This window comes from Anas platyrhynchos, chromosome 4, assembly GCF_047663525.1.
Source record: "Anas platyrhynchos isolate ZD024472 breed Pekin duck chromosome 4, IASCAAS_PekinDuck_T2T, whole genome shotgun sequence".
Classification (NCBI taxonomy): domain Eukaryota; kingdom Metazoa; phylum Chordata; class Aves; order Anseriformes; family Anatidae; genus Anas; species Anas platyrhynchos.
In genome coordinates, this window is record NC_092590.1 from 26,565,113 (window position 1) to 26,578,712 (window position 13,600).

Consider the following 13,600-nt stretch of genomic DNA (forward strand, 5'->3'; position numbering starts at 1 on the left):
TCTTACATCACACTGAAGCAGATTAAGAACATCTGCACAAGCAGGTACATGCTCAGCTGTAAGAGGAGTAACTGAAATAAAAAGTTTGCAACTATGATTATGCTCTTAATTTCAATTCAGTGTGCAGAACTATTTACAATGACCTCAAGCTTTTAATGGATCATATCTGTTCACAAGTACAGATTATTAGGCTGAGATGGCTGTATGAACAAGTATTTGAATTAAGCAAAAAAGTGAGCAGTCTTACTTATTAGAATACAGGTCCTGAAGTCTTACACTTACTTGAAAATAGTCGCACCGAGTTTCCATGGGTAAAGGACAGGTGTAAAACTGCCTGCCCTTGTTTTCTCCATCCTTTCTCACAACTCTGAGGCTGCAGAGGCGGCTATGTTTACTGCAGCGAGGATGACCCATCTTTATACGATTATCATCTGTTATATTAACTTGAGGTTTGCTGTAATGACAGATTACAATATAAATTGTGAATAATGCAGAATTTTCCTATCCTCTTTACTAAAAAGTTACTGCAATGCTCAATGCTCCAAATCAAATTCTGACAGGAAGTAATCCAGCTGAGGGGGTGGAATACTGTTCTCTGAATGGGATCATGTTTCTTCCTTCATCATAATTGAGATAGAGATTATCTGAATGCAATACATGAGGCTTTATTTAAAAATGGTAACATGAAAAAGATTATACTTCATAAATGTGTCTTTCTAATATATTTATGGAGCAGAAAAGCAGTGATGAAACCACAGGGAAAACAAACAACTAATTAGTTCTTTTCATTCTTGTTAAGCTTCAGCTTAAATTTGTATGTTTGCTTTTATGTCTGGAAGACTACAGTCCTGTGGACAAAGTTTTTGTCTAACACCTCATTAAAACGTGGATCCCCACCCCTGAAAAAAAAAATCCAGTACAAAGTGTTTTGTTTTTTTTTTAATGTCTAAGTTGGTGAGTGGTAATAACTATTTATCACGTTATTGTGATTGATGATGTCTAACTTCTTCTTTGCACTCCCTCTCATTCTCATTTATCCCACCTACGTCCTCTCTAGTCCTCTACTGAGTCAGCAAGGAGAACATGTATCCATACACCCTAACTTTGCTAACTAGTGAGATTCTGTTTCAAAACTGGTGCCTCAACAATGCAAGAAATAATTTTTTCATAACCTGTTCAGAAACATGACCAATAATTTTGTAGCATAACATGAATATCTTTCATATTCACCCTACATTATTTACAACCATAAGTGACATCTACCTTTCACTCCCATTACAGTTGTGTATGTCTGCCCAAGTTTTCCTTGACAATCCTAATGGGTTCCCTAGTGAAGAGAAATGTGAGACTGTGCCTGAGTAGGGCTGCATAGGTAAAAATTTGGGATGGGTGAAGCATTAAAGTAATTATATATATAGGATGGGAAGGAACATTAAAACAAAACAGAGATGGGAGGTTCATCCAGCTACCTTGAACAGAAGCTTGTATCATGGAAAAATGTTGAAAATTTCTAGCTGACAAATTGCTTTAGTTAGAATATATCATTCCGTTACTTTCCTTTTGGTATGAGAATTCACACATTTCAAATGAGATAGCAAATTGTTCAATGACTCTAACCTAAATTTTAGATAGCTTACACATTTTAGTAGTCATAAACCCATTTCATTTTAGGTTGCAATTAACAAACATCATAAGTATAATTATTTTTGCAAATAATGAAAGCAAAAAGATACTTGTCTTTAGACAGGGGAAACAAGTTAACAATTAAGACAGAAATGATAATCACCTGTCTAATAAGTACTTTAGTAAGGGTCATCAGTTTATATGTGTCATCTTTCACAAGGACTTCAAGACCTCTCCAAGCAAACAGCAACTACAGTGCTAAGGCAAGCAGTGACTGGACAACTCCTTTGGTAGAACTGTACTGGTTTACCTATTAGAGCTAAACTACTTTGTTCCATGGGAATATCTGAACTATGAACTGTGTACTGGCCAGATGCCAAAACCAGGACTTCTCCAGCAACAGCCTAGGTCTTTCAGTGCTTTTGAAATCATAGTAGTTATAGTTACTCATGAGCAAGTTACCTCTGGCAGAAATCCAAAGACCACAGTTATGAACCTTACAACACAACATTCCATTCATCTTCAGGGATAAAGATAGTTTATGGGATTATAAAAAGACTTGTTCACATTTTAGAATACCTACCCGCTTGTTACATCGTATTGGTGAACAGAAGGTACATGATGAGTTTTCCGCTTTTTCTTTATGGGTTTGAGAGAGAATGGTTCCTGATAGGAAGGTGAAGCCACAGCAGTTACATTTGTTGAGCTGTGTTTGTCCATGTTTCTTCCTGAATGATAGACGTTATTGTGGGTCTGATCACAATTGCTTTCTGGAGCAGCATACTCAGAGCATCCATCAGATATTTGGTTATCATTTTTCAAAACTACTTTGTTACCAAGATCTGTTAAGACAAGAGTTGTAGTTCCAAATGCAGCTCTCCTATTAATCTTTATTTCTGTGCTTGGTTTTCCAAATTCATTACAGGGGTACTTCATGAGCTTTGTGTTAAAGGCTGCAGAATCTCCAGCATTCTGTGTCTTTGGGACTAGAGAAAAACAAGTTATTAGTTATAAGCCATCTGTGTAGAATAATAAATTGTATTTATTTCCTGTACTTATAACTCATATGGGGAATGAAAGAGTAAATTTACTATGCCATACTGAAAGATCTCAAAAACCTGTCATAGATTAGCTGTAGAACCAAATTTCTTTCAATACAAAAGCTCATGTACTTTTGGAGCCACGTACAATATACGCTTCAAGCTAACATTACTATGTCTGAATAGGATCAGAAGTGAAGAGTAATCTGTACATGAAAGCTATGAGACAATTAACTATAAAAAGTGGAATTTAGCACAGACACTGCAATTAAAATATTTAGATTTTTCAAAATAAATCATAGAATCATAGAATCATAGAATCATAGAATATCCTGAGTTGGAAGGGACCCTTAAGGATCATCAAGTCCAACTCTTGACACCGCACAGGTCTACCCAAGTTCAGACCATGTGACTAAGTGCACAGTCCAATCTCTTCTTAAATTCAGTCAGGCTCGGTGCAGTGACCACTTCCCTGGGGAGCCTGTTCCAGTGTGCAACCACTCTCTCTGTGAAGAACCCCTTCCTGATGTCCAGCCTAAACTTCCCCTGCCTCAGCTTAACTCCATTCCCGCGGGTCCTGTCGCTGGTGTTAATGGAGAAAAGGTCTCCTGCCTCTCGACACCCCCTTACGAGGAAGTTGTAGACTGCGATGAGGTCTCCCCTCAGCCTCCTCTTCTCCAGGCTGAACAGGCCCAGTGCCCTCAGCCGTTCCTCGTACGTCTTCCCCTCCAGGCCTTTCACCATCTTCGTAGCCCTCCTCTGGACACTCTCCAACAGTTTCATGTCCTTTTTATACTGTGGTGCCCAGAACTGGACACAGTACTCGAGGTGAGGCCGCACCAGCGCAGAGTAGAGCGGGACAATCACCTCCCTCGACCTACTAGCGATGCCGTGCTTGATGCACCCCAGGACACGGTTGGCCCTCCTGGCTGCCAGGGCACACTGCTGGCTCATATTCAACTTGCTGTCTACCACGACCCCCAGATCCCTCTCTTCTAGGCTGCTCTCCAGCGTCTCATCGCCCAGTCTGTACGTGCAGCCAGGGTTTCCCCGTCCCAGGTGCAGGACCCGGCACTTGCTCTTATTGAACTTCATGCGGTTGGCGATCGCCCAGCTCTCCAACCTATCCAGATCCCTCTGCAAGGCCTTTCCACCCTCAACAGAGTCCACAACTCCTCCAAGTTTGGTGTCAGCAGCAAACTTGCTCAAAATGCCTTCTATTCCTACATCCAGATCGTTTATAAAAATATTGAAAAGTACCGGCCCTAAAATGGAGCCTTGAGGGACCCCACTGGTGACCGCCCGCCAGCCTGACGCAGCCCCATTCACCATAACCCTTTGGGCCCTGCCCGTTAGCCAATTGCTCACCCATCGTATGATGTTTTGATTTAGCTGTATGCTGGACATTTTGTCCAGTAGGATCCTATGGGAAACCGTGTCAAAAGCCTTGCTGAAGTCCAAAAAAATCACATCAGCTGGTTTCCCTTGGTCCACCATACGGGTGATCTTATCATAAAAGGAAATCAGGTTAGTTAGGCAGGACCTGCCCTTCACAAACCCATGCTGGCTGGGACCAATGACTGCTTTGTCCCCCAGGTGCGCCTCAATACGTTCGAGAACCATCTTCTCCATGATTTTACCAGGCACTGACGTGAGACTGACAGGCCTGTAATTGCTAGGGTCTTCTTTCTGACCCTTCTTGAAAATCGGCACAACATTTGCCAGCTTCCAGTCTACCGGGACCTCTCCAGACTCCCAGGATCGTTGAAAAATAATTGAGAGAGGTTCCGCGATGACGTCCGCCAGCTCCTTCAGCACCCGGGGATGAATCCCATCCGGACCCATGGACTTGTAGGGATCCAGGTGGAGTAGCAGATCCCGCACACGTTCAGGGTCGGTCGGGAGTTTGTCATCCCCACCGTCCCGGTCCTCCAGCTCGGGGCACCCTGGGTCCCGAAGCCCATCATCGGCATTGAAGACAGAGGCAAAGAAGGCGTTAAGCGTCTCTGCTTTGCCTATGTCATCGTCTGTGAGAAGACCTTCCCTGTCAAGGAGCGGCCCTATGTATTCTTTAGTTCTCCTTTTTCCATTCACATATCTAAAAAAACCCTTTTTATTTTCTCTCACAGACACAGCCAGCTTCAACTCTAGGTGTGCTTTAGCCACACGAATTTTCTTCCTACAGACACGAGCAGCATCCCTGTATTCTTTCCATGTCACCCGGCCCTCCTTCCAGTAGCGAAACACTCTCTGTTTCCGCCTAATCTCCATTAGAATGTTCCTGGTCAGCCACGCCGGCCTCCTGCCCCGCCTGCCTGACTTGCGATATTTAGGAATCGCCTGATCTTGTGCTTCTAGGAGGCATCGCTTAAAGAGTGACCAGCACTGGTGGACATCAAGGCCTTCAAGAGCAGCTTCCCAGGGGACCTTGCTGACTAGTTCCCCGAGCAGCCTGAAGTCCGCCTTCCCCATATCTAGGGATGAGGTTTTGGTGGCACTTTTCCTTCTGTCACCGTAAATTTTGAACTCAACCACTTCATGGTCGCTATGACCGAGGCGGCCACCAATCACCACATCTCCCACCAGACCCTCTCTGTTTTCTAGCAACAGGTCTAGGAGGGCACCTTTCCTAGTTGGCTCCGTTAGCACCTGCACCAAAAAGTTATCATCTAGGTGCTTCATGAACCTCCTGGACTTGCTCGTGTCAGCCGTGTGGCACTCCCAGTTAACGTCTGGCAAGTTGAAGTCCCCCATAAGGACAAGGGGAGTTAATCTCGAGGCCTCTCTTAGTTCAGTAAAGAATAAGTTATCGGCGCTATCGTCCTGGCCAGGCGGTCTGTAATAGACTCCCACAACGACATCCCCTTTATTCGTTCGTCCCTTGATCCTTACCCAGAGGCTCTCAACTTTGCCATCGCCGACCTGAAGTTCCACACAGTCCAGCCCCTGCTTCACATACATCGCCACCCCACCACCTCGCCTACCCTGCCTGTCCCTCCTGAAGAGCCTGTAACCGTCTATCGCAACACCCCAGTCACAGGACTCATCCCACCAGGTTTCGCTTATGCCGATGATGTCGTAGTTGCGGGACTGGGCCAGGACTTCTAGCTCATCCATTTTATTCCTCATACTGCGTGCGTTTGTGTAGAAGCATTTCAGGTGCGTCTCCTTACACTCAGCACCTTGTGGATCGAACCAAAGGACCTCACTGGCACACAGCCCCTCTGATTCTAGCGTACCATCCCTTAGGTCTTCACCGGCGTGCCTGGTTTTAGCCCCTTCCCCCTTCGACTCTAGTTTAAAGCCCTATCTATCAGCCCTGCCAACTCCTGACCCAAGATCCTTACCCCTCTCCGAGAGAGGCCCATCCCATCCGGTGCCATCAGGCCCGGTGTAGCATAGACCTTCCCGTGATCAAAGAACCCAAAGTTGTGCCGGTCACACCAGTCACGAAGCCACGAGTTTATGCGAACAGCGCACCTTTCAGCTTCCATCCCCCCTATCGGGGATGGAATTATCCTTATAATTCCTGTGAGAGATTGCAGGGTATGGTAGCTCTAACATCAATACATCATCCTTTTTTAAGTGTTGTTTTACCATTGACATAAAAGGAATTTGCTTGGTTTTCTACTGCTTTCACAGTTTCTATCCTTTCCAAACACAATGTGGATCCAAACTTCTTGATCCCTCATTATAAGAGGCTTCAGAAGCAAGAAGTTCAGACATATACTTTGCATTTGTTTCCTGACCTGAACAGTAAGTTTCTTCATTGAAACAGAAGCCTGCACCATGGGCAATCATCATCAAACAAACTAGGGTTAATATATTACTGTAATCCCTCAAAAAGGGTGAAAAGAAAAACACCGAGTTCCTGCGTGCAATCTTTTTAAAGTAGCTGTGAAGCCACAGTATTCAAGAATAGACTACTTTCTTTTCTACCATCTCCAGGGAACATCTCTGTGCATCTTCCCTTCACCCACACAAACAAGAGGGAATTAACCAGAAGAAAAATGGGTAGGTAAGGTATACACAGTGGCACACTCTCTAGTACCAAAGGCAATCTCACTCAGAAACAAAGTAATAATTCTTAGAATTTACTGTGAATGCTACCTGTGTCCAGACATTTTTTATTTTGCCACTGCTGCACACAATGAAACAGACTGGTTTCAGTGCACTCAGACTGTTTAAGAACGGTGTTTGGCCTTGTACTTAGCAAAGGAGCAAAGAAACTGAGTGGCAATGGTAAATAGTTATCTTTGTCAACAGAATGAATTCTTTTGGCTGTACAGTCAACAGCAAACTTTACATACCACAAATTCTATCCTCAAATTCAGACATTTCTAAAAACAATAGTTAATTTTAGAAACAACATAAAAGCCAAAAAAATCAAAGGTAGAGAAATCCCTGTCTGAAAAGAAAGATAAGAAAAACTATGTTAAAAAGTCTCAAATACCACTCCTACAATGAAAAAATGTTACTTTAAAAAAAAAGAGAGAGAATTTTTGTAACTGTATTCCACTAAATCCAACAGATCTACAAAATTCAGACCTACTTGCAATAATAGCGTATAGTTAAAGAAGTGAAAGAATACAGATCTCCTCTTCAGAGAGAAAATGGGTGGAAAGTCTGTCCATTACCCCTCTTATCCCTTCCTAGTATCTAAATTCCTATACAGAAATCTGGACAGAAGTTGGCTTGTTACTCATTCCCTTTTCATGTCCCTTTCTAGGTCTCATTCACAGCTGTTTCTGCCCACCTACAGGTCTAGAGAGTAGCACTAAAGCTCCAGGGTACAAACAACAAATGCTGTTAACTCCACAATCATCCTTACTCTGTACTCAGAGGAAAAATACTAGCCCCTAAGAAACCAAACATTCTTTTGGAAAGCGTACCAAAATATATAGTCCCCTACTGTTTTTGTTCACATGGAAGAATGATAATTACTTTTCTGCCCCCTGATGGTTTCTCTGTCAGACATCTACTGCCAACTTCTAATGATTTTAATAAGAGTTTAAAGCATGGTATTTTGTCTCAGTCCTTGCCCCAGCAATAACAAAGGATTACCCTGGAGACTTGTCTATAGAATCGCCACCTGCATACAAAGCTGGAAGGCAAGACGCTTTCAGGGTTGAAGACATGACAGTTTCTGTAATTGTCTGTGTAAGAATTCCCCCAAATCTGACTTTAAGTTAGCTAAAGTTACATAAATACAATTCCCATCAAGGCACTTCTACAGTTCTGTAGTTCTAAAATCTGCATCAAACCCACAACCCTCCCTTCTCCCCACTCTCCAGTACAGGGTCCAGACAACCTTTCAATACCTTCAGGCCTTGAAGTCAAACAGGCATCACAAACTTCAGCAGAAGGCTTGTTTATTAGGGTGCAGCACATACACGTCCACTCTTCTTCACATTTCTGAGCTATGTGTTCATTAGAACATGACCCCCTGCCATATGCCCAGCCAATTAGGCTATTTCTAGCTGGCAGTTTGCTGTGAAACAGAAGAATGATGTTAGTCCTTTGTGACGTTTCCTCTACAAATTACCTTACACCACTATGTGCAGGAAAGCATGGTGCTAGAGAACAAGTAGTACAGTGTTATACCTGCCTATCATAGCTTGGACAGCATGTCATGATAAGTGTTTGATTTTTTTTCTTTACCTAAAGGGCAAATCTTTCCCAATACTGCAGAAGTAATACAAATAAAAATATTCAATCTGATATGGACAGAAATTTAGTAATGAACTGATACACTCTACAGCACAATGTCCAGCCTCTCTCAAATTCCTTATCATTTTCAAGTAGGGCAGCAAGAATTTGGCAAAAAAGGACAACTGTTTCAGTACACTCCCATTATCCCTTGTACAGAATGCTAACAAATACATTACTGAATGAAGAACTGTTCAGAAGCTGGACTACAGACAGCCACACTATCTATCAAACATCTTGGCTCTCGCTTAAATGGTACCTGTTAGGGCACTTTATTGTTAACAGTCAACAAAATTGAAAACCTTGAAGTTAGAAAGTCTTTCTTTTGTGACACCATTTTGTGATTTACTTTTTTAAAGTATTAGGAGCCTGTTCAGATTTAAGAATTTTCTTTCTTTTTTGTGCTCTTTTCTTCTCATCAGAGTTCACAAACATCCTTGCTGTAATTGATGAGCCAAAGTTGTACAGAAAATACTTCTATAAACTTGATCTGTAGTTATTTTCCTGTAAATTACTGCACCCCTCTGTTGGTGCATTTATTTAGAGTCATAGTTCCTCTTTCACAGTCACTGCATGCTACCAAGGACTAATTTTGTCATACTATTCAAATGTTGTTAGCATGTTAAATATAACATGAACTTATTGGTTCAGTAACATTTATGTGAATTGTGACATTCCTTAGACTTATCATTTATTTTGTAATTATCACTCTCCTTAACAGGCCAGATTTCTACAGTATTTTTTTTTCTCAACAGTATTGATATTTGTTATCTACCACAGATCTTCCACAACAGGAAAGATACGGAGGCTAATAAGAACTGTTGACATACCAGAGATACTGTGCTGTCAAGAGTTAGAATAGACATTACAATACCATTCAGCAAAATACTGGGGGGCTAGATAACAAAACAGATGAACTGGAAGTATTAAAAATGGATATTTATACATAATTAAATCATTTCTACTACTCGGCTATCAAAAATGCATTACCAGACTGAATATATTCAGTATGCCTTTTTTTCAGTATAATTCTCATTCCTCCTTTTGGCGTTGATAAAATATAGGAAAATAGTGTATTTTAAAAAATTCAGGGTACATTTGAATTTGGTGAAGTAGTTTATGTGAAGTGCTTTCTTCATTTTCTCAGTTGAGCAAAATCATAAAGCTACTGGACTTGACCCAGGAACAACTGAGTTAAATTCTACTGTTTATGAACTGTAGCAAGTCAGTTTGATCTCAGGGCCTCCTTTTAGCCTTCAAAGGTGAAAAGCTTGGAATGGCAGATAAGCCACCTGAGAGCTAAACGTACTTTTATGTGGTAATAGTTACTGCATAATAGAAAACAGAGCAGTAGAACAGTGATTCTGTTCTCAGTGTATGAGAACAGAATAGAAACAATCTTTCATTTTACAGCTACTATTACCACATTTATAATTGAAGTACACCATTGTTTGTTTGTTTGTTTTCAGAACCCCCCTATTTGTTCTAATATGGAGAGAAAAATATATTTTTTCCCCTGCATCATTTTCTATTTATCTGACTCAATGGAACATTGCCACCTTCCTACCATTCTGCAAAAGATTTCTCATTAAAACTTTCAGAAAAGAAAGCAGATTGGGGTTATCAGCATGTGAAATATTTATCTTCCAAGCTGGAATTTTGAATGTTTGATCTGTACTGAGAGATGATTTTTAAGCTCTATGCAAAATCCCATCAACCATCTGAATCTTGAAAGAAGACAGCGTAGGGGTGGCAGAGAAAGAGAGTTTTATGTGTTCTGTAAATCTTATCTAAATATATGTACACACACACAACACGCACACACTAATGAAGACAAAGTTTTTAAATTGAAGTAGCGCCTCTTATCAGATTGACAGAGTTCAAAATTAAAAGGCAAGATTCTGAGGCCTCAGATGAAAATTTTCAAGAACAACTTAGGTGTGGAAGAGTCTGCAGTCAAGGTGCTTTTGAAACTTTTACCTTTTGCCCCTCTGTGACATCAAATACGTTTTGTGCTTTTCTAAAATAAAAGAAAGAAGGCTGCTGCTAGCACTATTTATGTGGCACTGAAAGTCTCTGTGGCACACCTGTAGTAAAGGCTTTCCAAAACTGATAAGGAGGAATAAAAGTCCTAAGTGCTACGGTATTTGCTGCACTCTGAATTTACTTTTTTAGTTTTCCTCAGTGTAACTCTACAGCCAGAAAAAAAACCTGCATTGATGCACAGTTGTCTAGAAATTCCTGGACTGAAGAGGTCTTCCTATGAAAAGGAAGGGAGACAAAAATTCCTACTTTCCTTAAGCCATTCAGCTCTTTTATGTGTAAATATCCAAGCCTATTATAACAGCAACAACGGGAGCAATCTCTCCAGAAGCAATGAGTAATTCTGAGTACTCTGAGTTGTTTTTATGATTCCCATATTTTATTAGAGCACCAGCTAGCTCATAAGAGAAGGGGCTTTTGAAAGAAGTATTCTAAACAAGGCTTTTAACCATTTAAAAATAACAGTGGCCAAAACATTTTTCTTTCATAAACACAAGTGAATTTAGATATAAAATGCACATTGGTTTGCATGCAATTGGTTTGCTATTCATTGTTACCATAACAGCACTTCAAGTGCATCAATGTTTAAGCATTGTAAAGTTACCTCATACCTAACATTGACAAGCTGGGGATCAGCATTTTGACATTGAGAGCAGAAGTAAGTCATCCTGTCGTTCTCTCCTAAACGGCACACAGTGATTTTCCCATTGCACTGACCACAACTTCGGCTCCTGTATACTTTGTAGTGTTTGTAGAGTGGAGATCCAGTTTTGCGGCACTGAAAATGTAAACCCAAGTTTAAAACCCAGTAAACCCATTTAAAACCCAAGTTACAGGCCCAACGTTTATGTCAGCCTTTCTACAGTTCATCTGAAACTAAAAAAAATAATAAAAAACACCCATGTAAACTGATAGCTTAATGACTAAACAAAGATATTGAAGGCAAGCTCATAACAGTGATTGCCTGTATCTCATCTTCTTTTATGGAAATAATTGCCATTAAATTTGGCGTAACAGGATATGGAATTTTCCACATGTTGGAATAATAGACAGAAAAAAAAAGCACAAAAAATATAGTAGCATGACATAGGCAGTTATATTCATTTTATGTTCATTAAAAAGTACATTTTTAACCTCTACAATTGAAAGACTGTATTAGATGTTAAGATGTTAAGTGCTTTCTTTCCTCTTAGCCTACCAAAAAACAAGTTTCTGTCAACACTAGCTCCTTGCTCTTCATGAAAAATATGAGAAACAATCATTGCACAGTTGTTGTTCATTTCTCTGCATGCAGCTTGAAGAAAAAAAAATACATTCAAGAATTAGGTCCACTTCTCTCTTTCTCTTTTGGAAAGATAAAGAGCAATCAGAAATTATAGGGCTTATACAGGAAGAAAGAAAATCCTGTTGAAGAGTTATGGCAATAGGGAAACCCTTGAGTTTATTTCACTTCAGCAACCAAAAAGGTTGCTTAAGTTAGAGGAAAAAAAGTTAGAATTCACAACGTATTTACTCATATAGATATACTTTCAAGTTTCATAAAAGAAGCTGCACAAACTGAATTACCTTCATACTTCCCTGAGGTGACCTCTAGCTCCCAGTTTGAAGAGTGACCTTATCTCACCTTATAAGCACATGCTTAACATCAATTCTGACACGCTCAGGGTAACATTACAGCCCATGTAAAGCAAAACTCTGCTGAACTGGCCCTCTGGCAACGCATGTGTCTTCTTGCTGCAACTGGGCCAACATTCTGCACATTTTTACAGTCTAGAGACTCCACCTTTCATCATTTGACAATCTGCAATTAATAAAGAACACTTAAAGCAAGACTCCTATTCACTGAAACACTTGTCTTGTTGCATCTTTTTACAGTTTCCACTAGATGATCAAATACAGTTGACATATGCTGGAGTCAAGTTTTAGAGGTTTCTCAGGAATGTGTGTCTATACCTTATAAAAAAGCAGAGTAAAGTCACGTATCATTTTCACCAAATGATGTATCTGCTCATCTGTCAGTTGGCAAACCTGTAAATAAGGCATGATTTTCACAATATTGTTAAGCAACAACAGTAGAAAGATGTATAACAACAGGCATTCCAAACACCTTCAGTTGATGTGGAATTGCATTAATTGCATTGCATCCTGTTATGATGAGTTATTTGACTTTACATTGTATATATATATATATATATATATATATATATATATACACATACATATATACATATAAATAAAATTTATATAATTTGCTCATATATATTTAAAAAAAACAGTAAAATATTACTCATGTTCTACACTACATAAATTCATTCTGTGAATAGCAAACAATGTACTTTGCCTCAACCGTGCAAAACATTGACTAAAAATTCAGTGGTTGATCTTTTATTGACCTAATAGTTCCTGATCACAGGAATCATATGGAGTTAAACACTCTTAATTACCTCTTAATTTCTCTGTGGATTTTGTAAAATCTACCTATCATCAGAAACTCTTCCTTGTGAGAGATCTTCAGGAAGAATGCTGGAGACAGAGGCATCACAGTTAGAGATGTATCAACCATATTTCTGCTATGAACTCCAATTTTAAGTCATATTTTAATTTCCTGTGCCATCTCAAATTGCAGATGCATACTAATGCACTTTGATTAGTATCTAGGGATGAATTAAGCACTGAAACAGGTTGTCCAGAGGGGCTTTGAAATGTCACCTGATGCATTTTTATTTTTAAACTCTTCTGGATAAGACCCTAAGCAATCTGATTTACCTCTAAAGTTGGTCATGCTTTAAGAAGGACACTGGACTAGATAACCTTCCAGATGTTATTAAAAATGGGTTGGAAACAAGATATGCCAGAGAAACTTAATTAACAGATGCCTCCATAGTTTCGGTAGAACTTGCATTCATATTCCAAAGAAACCAAGCATCAATAAGGTTAAGGAGGTCAGTTCCATGGTTCATTACTTGTTTTAATTAATATATTCAACAACAAAAGTGAGATCCCCATCCTGTTATTCTTACTTTGACTATTGGATACACAAGTAAGCTGCAGCTCCTATTGACATAAAATTTTAATTCAGATAAATAAAATGTAGAATCTATGCAATTTTTGAGTAACATCCAACAGAGAAATCAAGACCCAAGACTCATTTTTGTAGGAATACTTAAATATCAGGATTTATAAAC

General features: G+C 39.8%; 1 protein-coding gene across 4 annotated transcripts in view; it reads right to left on the minus strand.

Moving 5' to 3' along the window:
- NEIL3 (nei like DNA glycosylase 3) overlaps positions 1 to 13,600 on the minus strand; it is a 35,242-nt gene that overhangs the window by 1,704 nt on the left and 19,938 nt on the right. For 3 of the 4 annotated variants that reach the window (XM_072037281.1, XM_072037280.1, XM_027456377.3), the window contains 5 exons: positions 12,369 to 12,443; positions 11,027 to 11,193; positions 7,985 to 8,154; positions 2,207 to 2,609; positions 283 to 454 (listed from right to left, as the gene is read on the minus strand). In XM_072037281.1, coding sequence (XP_071893382.1) covers positions 283 to 454; positions 2,207 to 2,609; positions 7,985 to 8,154; positions 11,027 to 11,193; positions 12,369 to 12,443 — 987 coding nt within the window. The remainder of the gene's footprint in view (positions 1 to 282; positions 455 to 2,206; positions 2,610 to 7,984; positions 8,155 to 11,026; positions 11,194 to 12,368; positions 12,444 to 13,600) is intronic. The other variant, XM_038178072.2, reaches the window with a different exon arrangement.